General features: G+C 51.7%; 1 protein-coding gene across 1 annotated transcript in view; it reads right to left on the bottom strand.

Annotated features, from left to right (window-relative positions):
- Positions 1 to 13,020, bottom strand: part of PTPRS (protein tyrosine phosphatase receptor type S) — a 114,488-nt gene that overhangs the window by 49,784 nt on the left and 51,684 nt on the right. Inside the window, exon 7 of the mRNA XM_083879766.1 lies at positions 12,901 to 13,011. Within this exon, the coding sequence (XP_083735892.1) occupies positions 12,901 to 13,011 (111 nt within the window). The remainder of the gene's footprint in view (positions 1 to 12,900; positions 13,012 to 13,020) is intronic.

Raw genomic sequence — 13,020 nt, 5'->3', positions numbered from 1 at the left:
AAGGAGAATATTTGTGGGGTCAGGGAGGGCCCAGGGAGGGGGCTGAGGGCAGGGGCTCATCCCAAAAGAAAGACAAAAGGGTGGAAAATGCAGGAACTGCAGCAGGATTCCCCCAGCCTCAGGGACAGCCATGCAGGGACTGCCACAGGCAGGGCGGGCCAGGGGGCAGGAGGGGCTGGGGGGGCTGAGAACTCCCTGTTGCTGCTCTCTGTCCCCAGGTAACCTCGGCACAGCCTCTCCACTCCTGCTGGCGTTGCCTCATGCCAAAGCACAGCCGAGCTGAGCTGAGCTGAGCTGGGCCTGCCACTGTCCCCCCCAGGGCCTCCAGATGTCCCCTGGAACTGTCCTGGGGCTGGTTGTATTTACCTTCCAGCTCTGGGGATCTTTTCCAAAGGGAAGGGCACTGCCAGGAGAGAAAGGGGCTCTTTGCTGTTTGGTGGGGCTTTGGCAAACAAAAGCCACCTGCAGCCCCTGACAGGGGACATTGTCACAGCCAGCTCTGCTCCCCCCGTGGGGCTCTCAGACCCTTTTCTGGGGGTGCAGTGGGCAGGAGGCAGCGCTGGGAGACAAGGGAGGGAAGATTTCCAGCTCGGGGGCAGCAGGAGGTGGCAGAGGGGAGTCCCTGCATGCAGGATTTGCAGAGAGAAGGGGGAACATGCCCTCACAGCTGGGACAAGGGCGGGGATGGGCTGCAAACTCACCTGGCCACTGGCACCAGGAGGTGACTTTCTACCTGCAGAAAGGTGTAGGGAGGTACCAGGCAACCTGCTCCTCACTCCCTCCTGCCACTGATGGAGAACCCCCAGCCCTGGACACGAGGGGACACCCCTGTTCCCTACTCCATCCTGCTCCCCACGGCTTCCAGAGGGGCCACACTGCAGAAAATGGAGCCAGGTGGAAACCACACCTGTCACAGTCTGAGACAAGATGGAGAGAACTCGGAAAGAAACGAGTGGGGTCGACATGCAGACAGATCTGGGGTGGGGATGACTCCTCTGAGGAGGGGAGGGGGCTGGTGACCTTCTGGAGAAGGGAGGGAAGGTGGGAAAGGTGAGGAGGAATGGGGAGACACGTCCGGAACAAGATCCGGGCAGCAAACAGCATCAACAGCAACAAACAACGGCAGGTGGGATGCAAACACTGAGTTGTCATGGGAACAGAACAAGACAATTAATCCAAACCGAAGCTAATCGCAAAGAAATGAAACCCAACTGAAAGAGAAAAGGAAAAAAATAAAAGAAAAATAATAATAAAAAAAGAAATCAAAGAAAAAGGAAAAGAAAGAACAAACCAGAATTTAATAACTGAAAAGCATCATCTGATGTAGGGCGGAGTGCTGAGAATCGGAGTCTGAAGGGAACCGACTGTTCCTGGCTCTGGTTTTGGGCGGGGAAGGAGAAATCCACTCACAAAACACAAAAGCTCAGGGGCTGCTCAGAGCACGTTCCCCAAAAAAAAAGTGCAGAGCAGCCCTGCCCTCCTCCTGAGAGCTCCCAGGGGTGCAGCTCAGCCCTGGGTCCCTTTCTCTGGGCTGGTTTAGTGGCATTTGTCACCCTCCAAGGGAAGCACCCAGCACCCCTGGGTGCCAGCCCTCAGCACCACCCATTCCACAAGGAGGGAGAATTTGGATTGGGGCTGACACCAGCCCAAAACAGGCAGCAGCACTTCCTTGCTGCATCCTGGTTTAAAAAAAAAAACAAACTGGACTCTCCTGTGTGCACAGATACACCAACACCCACACACTGACTGAGGATGGGAAAAGAGCTCCAGGTAAACATTGGGGACCTCAGAGAGTCCCCTGGGTACAGCCCCGGGATGGCTCAGGGCTGTGATAACCACAGAGGGCACAGGGTTCACCTCTGAGAGCCACCAGGCTGCCGTTTGTTTTAATTGCTGCAACATTTGCATTTGGCTGGAGACGGGGAATTTGTCAAGCTGAGAATCTCTGGGTCAGCCTTTAGGTCAAGGCCCAGGAGGAGGAGGAGGAGAGCCGTGGTGGAAAGGAGGCTGGAGATGGAACCAAGAGCAATTTCAGCCCTGGGTCCAGCTCCACACAGCAGCTGAAGGAGGAGAATTTTACAAGAAAAAACCATTGGGTGAAGAGATTCCATCCAACACTTCGAAAGGATCGGGAAGAACAAAACCCCCTCTCTGGAAAGGAAACCTTGGCATGGGGGGGCTCTGCTTTACAGACACTTCTTTAATTAACACTTTTCCCATTTTCTGGTCCAAGGAGGACCTTCCCTGAGCTCCGGGGGTGTTTGTTCCCCAGTTCAGCTTTGCCAGGCCCTGCATGCGGACACGGGCCGTGCATGCTCCATGTGCAGCAGCTCCCCACGGACACACACACAGCAGGCACACACAGACAGACATTGTCCACGGCCAGAAAAAACTCTCAGGAGCATTATTTTCTTTTTTTTTTTTTTTTTTTCAAACAAGGATACAGCTCATTAGAGACAGAACCAGATTCCAGGAGTGGAGCCTGGATGTTTGGGATGCAGTTAAATCATTTCAGTGCAGAGAAGCGCAGGGAAGTTTCTTTAGTGCAGTTAGTTACGAGTCTGTTTAATTGTTGGGTGAGCGTTTCACACTGCAGATCTGCACCCCAAATTGTGCTGGTTTTTTTTTTTTAGAAGCAGAACAGATCCATGAATTTTCACACCCTTGGGAAGCCAATTGGTTTTGTTGCTGCTCACGGAGGCAGAGGTTGGCCCAGTTTGTGTTCTGTGAGTGGCATTTTTGGTTTTTTTTTTTTGGTCCCAATCAGCACAGGCTCAGGTTCCCCATCACCACCTGGGGTCCACAAGGTGTTTTTTTTTGCAATATTTACAGACCTGATGGGGAGAGACACTGGGAGATCCAGGGTTGACTTTGCAACACCAGAATCTTTCCTTAAAATGATGCTGCTAATGAGGGAAACCCGAGGACCCGCCAGCCTGTGCTGAGGAACCCCACCAGCTGCTCTTTTAAAGAAGCCCCTTCCAGATTTATCTCAGAGAGAAAAAGAAAGTTGGAGGAGGAGCCAGGTGGGGAAAGGAGAATGTCCTGGACAAGAACATGTCACTTCAAACCCCGATTCACATTTAAACCAAACTCAAAGAGAAACGCGTCTTGTACCTTAAAGAGGAAATCAATCGAGAAAAAAAAAAGGGAAAAAAAACCGAAATAAAGTGAAGTGACTGGTCGAAAGCACCGAACAAAACCAAATGGTATTAAACATTTTGACACTCAGCAAGCTGCTGCTCCAAATGAGGTGAGAAGGCGGACATTATTGGCCATTTTGGGGAGACAGGAGTCATTCCGTCTTGCTCCAAAATGAGGAAGGGAGGGGGGTAGGGGAAAGGGTGCCAAAATAATGTGCAGCCTCTACATTATTAGTGAAGCTTAGATTACACCTGTCCTCCCTCCCAAAGGTGGTGATGTCCCTGCCCCTCTGCAGCCGCCTCTGCCTCCTCCTCCTCCCTGTCCCAATTCCCTGGGCAGGACCTCGGTGGGGGTTTGGATTTCCGACCTCGGCCCCTCCACAGGACGAGAAGCTTCCCCTCCTCCTGCCCAGCTCCTTCCTCATTTCCTTTCGCAGCGTCGATAAAATAAATGAGTCAATCGGTGGATAAATAAAGAACGAGACCAAGGCTCGGATTTGGTCTGCAGGAAATCCATTACCTTCCCAATAATTGTTACTTTTCACTTTTTAAAAAAAACCGCATTAGCTGAGCGACAGGCTGGCTGAACATCTCTGGTCTTTTGCAATTTGCTTTTTTTTTTTTTTTTTTTTACAGAAAATAATCAGAATCCAATTGTTTCTCAAGCAGCTCCGTAATTTTAAACATAGACTGGTTCAGTTTTTGTTTTTTTTTTTTTTTTTTTTTGTTGTTATTTTAATTTGACAAGGTGTAATCTAATTTTTTTTTTTTCCCCTAAAACAAAGAGAACAGCGATGCAAAAGGTGTAAGAGACACAGGCAGGCAGAGATTTCGAGATCAGTACAGCACAGTGTTCCTGCAAAGTGCCCTCTATAGAGAGATAGTCATGTATATACATAGATATATACACACTTTGGATTTTTTTTTAAATTTTTTTTTTTTTTTTTTTTTTTTTGGGAGGGGGTGGCTTTTTGTACCCATTTCCTGATAACCCTTGAGAAATCCTTCTGCAGAAACACAGTGAAGTTTTTGTTTGCTTTGTTCGGTTTGGAACTAGAATTTCAGAGCTGAGGACACCCCAAACGTGGGCAGGGCGCTCCCCCACCCACAGAAGTGCTAAAATAACCCTCAAAAAATCATCCCAGGACTCTCCATCCCTCAATTTCAGCACCTGGGAACTGCAGAGGCAGCTGCACAACCCAGTGGTGGTTCTGCCTCCCTCCTTCTCCATTAAAGAATTTATCAGTCTGCTCTAAAAAGGTATTAAAACTCCTACAGTTTAAAATACCAGTGACTGTTTTGACCTTGTGGCTATTTATTAAATCTCTCGTGCATGTGGAGTTATTTCCTTCAACCTCTAAATGGGGACTGAGAGGGAAAAGCTCAGCAATGGCTCCACCTGGAACCGACCGGCAGCTCTGGTCTGATATGCCAAACTTAAAGGCTAAATTATTGCTTAAATTAGTCACATTTTAATCTATTTTGAAGCTTTATTTCCTGAGGTGCTCGGCACACCATCCCTGCCCTTTCTGTGGGTTTTATTTTAATTGATTTCCACTAGTTCAGCTTCTTACATGTTTTTGCCCTGGCCTGGCCTGGTTTCAACTTTGGTCTCTGAACGAGCTGGGATTTTCCAGAGAGAGCCTTGGGAATGTTCTCAGCAGGACCTGGGCTGCAGGACCTGGCTGGGGGTGACACACAGCAAAGGCAGGCCCTGGGCTGCTTTAAATTCCTGCAGAGCCATTTCCAGCTGCCTGGGCTGGGAAAGAGCAGGAAGGGTTATCCCTGCAGCATCCCAGCTGCTGCCTCTGGAACCTCCCAGCTGGGGAAAATTCTCAATTCTGCTAAATTCAGCCACGACAACGTCTGTGGCAGCAGCAGCAGCTCTGCACACTCAGGGTGTGCACACTCAACTCTGCACACTCAGCTCTGCACAGGCAGGGTGTGCACACTCAGCTCTGCACACTCAGCTCTGCACAGGCAGGGTGTGCACACTCAGCTCTGCACACTCAGCTCTGCACAGGCAGGGTGTGCACACTCAGCTCTGCACACTCAGCTCTGCACAGGCAGGGTGTGCACACTCAGCTCTGCACACTCAGCTCTGCACACTCAGGGGGGTCTGGGGCACAGATCCTCCCTCCCAGTCCCTGGGACAAGGAGGAGCACAGGGACACCAGGTCCTAACACAGCACCAGGGCTCCAGCGCAGCCAGCAGCTGCATTTTGGGATCAAACCTGAGCAATTCTGGGATCAAACCTGAGCAATGCTGGGATCAAACCTGAGCAATGCTGGGATCAAACCTGAGCAATCCAGGTGGCCTGGATTTGGGCAGCCTCCCAAATTAAAGAGAAGAGCTGCAAAGTGCTCCATTTCCAGGGGAAAAACAGCTCTGGCCACAGGTCCTGGCAGAGGGGACACAGGTCCTGGGTGAGGGACACAGGTCCTGGGTGAGGGACACAGGTCCTGGCTGGGGGGACACAGGTCCTGGGTGAAGGGACACAGGTCCTGGGTGAGGGACACAGGTCCTGGCTGGGGGGACACAGGTCCTGGCAGAGGGGACACAGGTCCTGGCTGGGGGGACACAGGTCCTGGGTGAGGGGACACAGGTCCTGGGTGGGGGGACACAGGTCCTGGCAGAGGGGACACAGGTCCTGGCTGGGGGACACAGGTCCTGGGTGAGGGACACAGGTCCTGGCTGGGGGGACACAGGTCCTGGGTGAAGGGACACAGGTCCTGGCTGGGGGACACAGGTCCTGGGTGAGGGACACAGGTCCTGGCAGAGGGGACACAGGTCCTGGGTGAAGGGACACAGGTCCTGGGTGAGGGACACAGGTCCTGGCTGGGGGGACACAGGTCCTGGGTGAGGGGACACAGGTCCTGGCTGGGGGGACACAGGTCCTGGGTGAGGGGACACAGGTCCTGGGTGGGGGGACACAGGTCCTGGGTGAGAGGACACAGGTCCTGGCTGGGGGGACATGTCCCCTCCCTGGGGTAAGGGCTGAGCCCCCAGGTGGTCCCTGGTTACAGACAAAAACACCTCAGAGTGCTTTGGGCTGGAAAGGACCTTAAAGCCCCTCCAGTGCCAGCCCTGCCATGGGCAGGGGACACCTCCCCCTGTCCCCAGGCTGCTCCCAGCCCTGTCCAGCCTGGCCCTGGACACCACCATGGGCAGCCAGCTCTTGGTTTGCAGGGTTTGGAATCCATCCTTTCCTACAATCACTATGGGCCACAATTTTATGGCATTTGTGTCCCCAGGGATACAGAGAAGCACCCAGGGAGGCTTTAGAAAGCCAGGTGAGCTGTGTGATCCCATAAAAACCAGGATTCCCACCGAGGTGCTGACTTGGCCCCAGAGCTGCATCTTTTCACTGGGCACAGGTGAAGCCTGGGCAGGTGGCTCAGCCTGACCTGCCTCACACTGGGCTGGTGCAGAGTCCCCTCACACCTGGGCTGCTGCAGAGTTCCCTCACACCTGGGCTGGTGCAGAGTCCCCTCACACTGGGCTGGTGCAGAAACTGCCTCACACCTGGGCTGGTGCAAAGTCCCCTCACACTGGGCTGCTGCAGAGTCCCCTCACACCTGGGCTGCTGCAGAGCCCCTCACACCTGGGCTGCTGCAGAGTCCCCTCACACCTGGGCTAGTGCAGAGTCCCCTCACACCTGGGCTGGTGCAGAAACTGCCTCACACCTGGGCTGCTGCAGAGTCCCCTCACCTGCCCCTGGCTGCTTTTGTGGCCTCCAGAAAGGTGTTTCTGCCCTGACCTTGGGCACCCCTGTGAGCACCCTGTTATTCTGTTATTCATTATCTGACCTATTAAAAAAACCCTTCACCAATAATTTCAAGGCCATGGTTTGGGCTGGAAGGACCTTAAAGCCCGTCCTGTTCTCACAGGGCACCCTCCACTAGACTCAGAGACAGCAACTTCAGCAAACCACACAACCTCTCAAGTCTCTATTTCCAGTGTCACTCCAGCCTATCAGGATTTCGTCCCATTTAGCTTTAGTTTATTGTTGTCGGTGTTGTTATCATTATTATTATTTTTATTTTTATTGGCTCTTTAAGGAAGAGTTTAATCCTCAAGCCTTCTCAGATCACAAGAGATTCTTAGCAGCAGCAGTGCAGTTGGGCCACGTTAGAAATACTTTATAAAAAGAGAAAACAAACAAATAAAAAATAATGGCGTATAAATCCCTTTTTAATTGCGCCTAAATCCTGAAACTCAAACTCCTAGTCATGAAGGAAAAGCCTGTAATTAGGAGTGATTATTACCTTTTAGTCCTAGGCAGGAGGGAGGTGAGATGGGAAAACCTTGTTTCAAATGCTATTCCTTTTTTTTTTTTTTTAATATAGAACAAGCTTTTTTTTTTTATTTTTTTTTTTTTTTTTTCTTTAAAAAGAGCTTTGGGACTGGGGGATGTTTTTTTTTTTTGGCTGTTGTCAGAAGAGCCAGAGCTGGTCTCTTCCCAGAGAACTCTCGAGAGTGCAGCATTTGGGAGGGGTACCCTGGTTCCTACAGGGACAGGGGAGACTCAGAAGGGGAGGGGAGAATACCAGCACTGAGGGTCCGAGCACTGAAATCTCAGCATTTTAAGAAAAAAAAAGAGAAGGACAGACAGAGAGAAAAAGAGAGAGAGAGAGAGAGAGAGATAAAGAAAGAGAGAGACAGAATAACTGTGTCAATACTGCACTGGATTTCTCAAAAAAAAAAAAAAAAAAAGAAAGAAAATAATAAAATCACACAGCTTTAATACCTGTGCCCTTAGGAAAGCCACTCCTTTGGCAGCTGATCGAGGTGAGAGGACTGAGGGGGGCAGAGGGAAAGGCATTCCCGGGGGAAGGAGGAAGGGACTGACATTCTGTGCACAGGGAAAGCACCAAAGCACCACCAGCACCACTGACACAGCCCTGGGCTCTCTCCCATGTGCCTCACCCGCCCTGGGCACACACATGGGAGGCGACAGGAGCTCCTGGGGGATGGACAGGGACGTGAGAAGAGGGAAAAGAGGCGGTTTTGTTGTTTTTCAGCTCCAATGTCACTGGGCCGGATGGCTGGGGTGGTGTTTTGCAATGGCTGCAGCTGCCAGATGTGCCCCTGCACAGCTGCATTTCCCCTCCCACCGCTGCTTTGGGGAGGAGGGTCTGCCCTGAGCCTGGAGGGGTTTGCGGGTGGGAAAGGGGAAATCTCCGGGAAAGGAGCGGGATAAGGGGGACAGGCAGAGCCCGGAGGGAACTGCCCGCCTGCCCTTCCCTCCCAGAGCACACGGAGGGGGATTCATATCCTCCAGGGGGTTGTGGCTGTTTCTGCCTGGGCTGGGGCTGTGCCTGAACTGGGGCTGTGCCTGGAACTGGGGCTGTGCCTGGGCTGTGCCTGAACTGGGGCTGTGCCTGGGCTGTGCCTGGGCTGGGGCTGTGCCTGGGCTGTGCCTGAACTGGGGCTGTGCCTGGGCTGTGCCTGAACTGGGGCTGAACTGGGGCTGTGCCTGGAACTGGGGCTGAACTGGGGCTGTGCCTGGGCTGTGCCTGAACTGGGGCTGTGCCTGAACTGGGGCTGTGCCTGAACTGGGGCTGTGCCTGGAACTGGGGCTGAACTGGGGCTGTGCCTGGGCTGTGCCTGAACTGGGGCTGTGCCTGGGCTGTGCCTGGGCTGGGGCTGTGCCTGAACTGGGGCTGAACTGGGGCTGTGCCTGGGCTGGGGCTGTGCCTGAACTGGGGCTGTGCCTGGAACTGGGGCTGAACTGGGGCTGTGCCTGAAGTGGGGCTGTGCCTGGCCACGGGCTCTCTGGGCACTGGTGGGATTTGGGAACAGCAGGAGGCTTTGGCAGTGCCACGCTGGGCTGACAGTTCCCACTCCTGGTGTTACTGGGATGGACTGGGCTGACAGTCCCTGGTGTTACTGGGATGGACTGGGCTGACAGTCCCTGGTGTTACTGGGAGGAACTGGGCTGACAGTCCCTGGGGTTACTGGGATGGACTGGGCTGACAGTCCCTGGGGTTACTGGGAGGAACTGGGCTGACAGTCCCCACTCCTGGTGTTACTGGGATGGACTGGGCTGACAGTCCCTGCTCTGGTGTTACTGGGAGGAACTGGGCTGACAGTCCCCACTCCTGGTGTTACTGGGATGGACTGGGCAGTGAGCAGTGACATGGTCACTCCCCATGGCTGGGAACGCTCTCAGAGCAGGGTCAGGGCTTTTCTTTGTGCGCAGGAGGTGGAACAAGAGCTGCACCTCAAGGAATAAAAAAGCACTAAAGGTGACCCAGGGTCTGCTCTGACTCTCGGAATGACCCCCCGGGTTCTCACCGTCTTTTCCACTTCCCAGATCCCTCCCTCCCCCAAAACAAAGGCTTGTCCCCAACAGCAGGGCTTCCATGGCCAGGCGTTAGAGCTGTGTGACTCCTTTCCTCCTGCAGGGATTGAGGAGTTCAGTTACCACCGGGTGGGCAGGAACACTGGCTTCTCACAATGCGTTTGGAATAAACTACAGCACAGCATAACCAACCAGAACGGAAACAGGGAAATCAAGAGAAAGCAAAAAACCCAACGGAACAAAAAACAAATTAAAATAAATTTGGAAAGTAAACAGTAAATCCACTTCAAAGAAAAACCAGAATCGTGTGTAAACGGAAAGAAACGATACATATTTATATATCGAAATGAAATTAATTGATAATTAAAATTTTTTTTAAAAAAAGTGGCATGCAAAGAAGATTGTTACATTCTCCTATCATGCATCAGGCCCAATGTCCAAACGGCAAGGTAACCATGACGACAAAAAAGTGCAAGAACTCAGCAACATTACCAAAGGATGCATAGAGAGGCCCACAATGCAACTCAACTCATCTCCGAGAGACCCGGGAACGCGCGGGTCTCGCTCATCTTAAAGATTTCTTGCTTTTTCTTTTTTTTTTTTTTTTTTTTTTTTTCATTTTTTAAATTTTTTTTTTTTCAATTTTTTAATTTTTTTTTTTTTTTCTCTTACGAATGTAAAAATGTGGGTAAAGAAAGTAAAAAAGAAAAAAACCACACCAACCTTCTCGTAGCTCTGAGGGATGTTAAGGGGGTTTGATGCGGAACACAATGACATGAGGAGAAGAGAAAAATAGGGGAAACACAGAGAGAGTAAAAAAAGGCCTTCTCAAGGCTGTCAGCTGCAAATTGATCGATTTTTTTTTTTTCCTCTTAACCAAAATAAAAAAAAGAAAGGATAAAATAAAAAAAAAAATAAAAATAATGAAGGTAGTAACGACCCTCTTTCCTGCCTTCCTAATTGTCCCCCTCCCATCCCTCTCAGCCCAACCAAACTCCGCAGGGAGGAGCTGGGAGCAATCCTGGCTCAGAATGAGCCTCCCCTGAGCAGGATTCTCCCTCCCTGCAGTCCTGGTGCTCCTGGAGAACGGGGGAGGAGAGATCCCCCCAGCCCCAACCCAGCCCTGCTCACTCTGCCTCCACCATGGCGCTGAATAAAGGGGAAAAACAAAAATAAAAATAAATATAAATAAAGAAATAATTAGAAGAAGGAAAAAAAAAGAAAAGCAAAAAAACCCAAACCAAACCATTTCCTTGCAATGTTCAAAACTTACAACTCCTATCCCAGGTGGTCTATAGAGACAAAGCGTGTTACGGGAGAAACAAGTCAATTGGAAACACAAGAGTGCTCGAGACTCTTTTAAAACAAAAAACAAAACCGGAAAAAAAAAATAAAAATAATAATAAAAAAAATAAAACGGGAAGAAAAATGTGCATGAACTCTCCCTCCCACCAAAAGCAGATCCATTTCAGAAATCCGTTACCTTTCCACCATATTTAAACACACAAGAAACAAGGAATTAAACAGCATGAAAAACACCCGAAAGCACAGGCCGGGCTGGCACAGGCTGCTCCCTGCACCCTGCCCGGGCTGCTTTTTGCTTTTTGCTTTTTGCTTTTTGCTTTTTGCTTTGCTTTTCTTTGCTCTGCTCTGCAGCCCCAGGTGCCCCCGGCCTCCCTGGGCTGCAGGAAAAGCAACGTCACCTCATCCAGGTGTGGAGACAACACCTTTGTGCTACAGCCTTTGTCTCCCGGGCAAAGTTTCCGAGTGGCCAGAAAAGTAGAGGAAATTTATAAACAAAACAATAATGAAAAAATCCCCACTTTTTTTTTTTTTTTTTCTGATTCTTTTCTTGTTAGGTTTTTTTTTTTTTTTTTTTTTTTTTTTTTTAAAGAACCCAAACCATTCCAGCTAATCTGTCTGCAATGGATTCAGCCCTGAATTAACATCCACATCCAGATTTACGTTCCCCCCCCAAAAAAAATCGGGAATTTCGGGGCGAAGAATCCCAAAGGCAATTTTCCAGCTGGCCACAAAAGGCTGTTTAAAAAAATTTTAGCTTGGGAACGTTCAATTATTAAAAAAAAAAGCCTTCTCTCCATGTGCATGTGATTGAGTGAGCGTGAGACACGAGAGAGAGAGAAAGAGAGAGAGAAAGGAGTGCACACAGGAGCATGGCTCTGCATTGGGCTGCAGGTGGGAGGCGCCTCCTCTGTCGATGGGATGGAAATGGGAACGCTTTGCTGGGATGTAACTTTTTTTTTTTTTTTTTTTTTTTTTTTTTTTTTTTTTTTTTTTTTTTTTTTTAATTTTTAATGTTTTTCCTCCCAACGGTATTTTTTTTCCTTTTTTTTTAATCCTTTTTTTAATATTTTTTTTTTAATATATCGAGAAGGACCAGCCCTTGCTGTCTCATTACCAAAAAGGGCTTTTTTTTTTTTTTTTTTTTTTGCTGTGGAAAAGATGTTAAACCAAAGCTACACACACACAAAAAAAATAATCACAGGTCAGAGAGAGATTATTAAAAATAAGAGGAAGTGGAGAGAGGTTGTTGGGCAGGGGGTGGGAGACGAGAGGGGGGAGCCCATCCCTTGTTTGTCCCCTGTTTGTCCCTTGTTTGTCCCCTGTCCCCTGCTGGGGGTGGCGGGGTGTCACTGTCCCTGTCCCTGGGGCAGGGATGGCCCTGGTGTCCCCAAGGGACAAATCCCCTTTGTGCGGGCACAGGGAAAAGGGGCGACTCTCACTCAGCATTTGGGGGGACACGCCGGGGGCTCAGAGGGTCCCCCCTGTTCTCACCCCCAGAGCAGAGGAGGGGACCCCCCCTCGGGCAGAGAGCGGGGACACTTTGGGGACAAAAGGGGAATTGTGGCTTCTCTAAACCACAGGATTCACCCCTGACCCCGGCGGAATTTGGGGTTCACACCCCGGGCCGTGTGCAGGGCAATCCCTGCTGGGGCTGGGGGGCTCTGGGGGGCTCAGGGAGGCTCCAGAAGGCTCTGGGGGCTCCGGGGGGCTCCAGGGGGCTCCGGGGGGCTCTTGGAGGTTCCAGAAGGCTCTGGGGGGCTCCAGGGGGCTCTGGGGGGCTCCAGGGGGGCTCCAGGGGCTCCGAGGGGCTCCAGGGGGCTCTGGAGGGCTCCGGGGGGCTCTTGGAGGTTCCAGAAGGCTCTGGGGGGCTCCGGGAGGCTCTGGGAGGCTCCGATGGGCTCTGGGAGGGCTCCAAAAGGCTCTGGGGGGCTCTGGAGGCTCCGGGGGGCTCCAGGGGCTCCGGGGGGCTCTGGGACGCTCCGGGGGGCTCCAGGGGGGCTGTGGGAGGCTCCAGGGGGGCTCCAGGGGGCTCCAGGGGGGCTCCAGGGGGCTCTGGGGGGCTCTGAGGGGCTCTGGAGGGGCTCCAGGAGAAGGAGGAGGAGGAGGAGGCAGAGTACCATGAGCCGCTGCTGGGAGCTCCCTACCTCTCACGTAAAGGTTTGCGGGGGACGAGTAGCGCACCCCGGCGCTGTTGCTGGCCACGCACTCGTACTTGCCCTGGTCCGTCTCCTCGCTGCTCTCGATCTGCAGCCCACCTGTGAGGG

Source organism: Zosterops lateralis, assembly GCF_965231275.1.
Source record: "Zosterops lateralis genome assembly, chromosome: 29".
Classification (NCBI taxonomy): Eukaryota; Metazoa; Chordata; class Aves; order Passeriformes; family Zosteropidae; genus Zosterops; species Zosterops lateralis.
The sequence above is the reverse complement of the archived record's forward strand: the minus strand, read 5'-3'. Positions and strand labels throughout refer to the sequence as shown.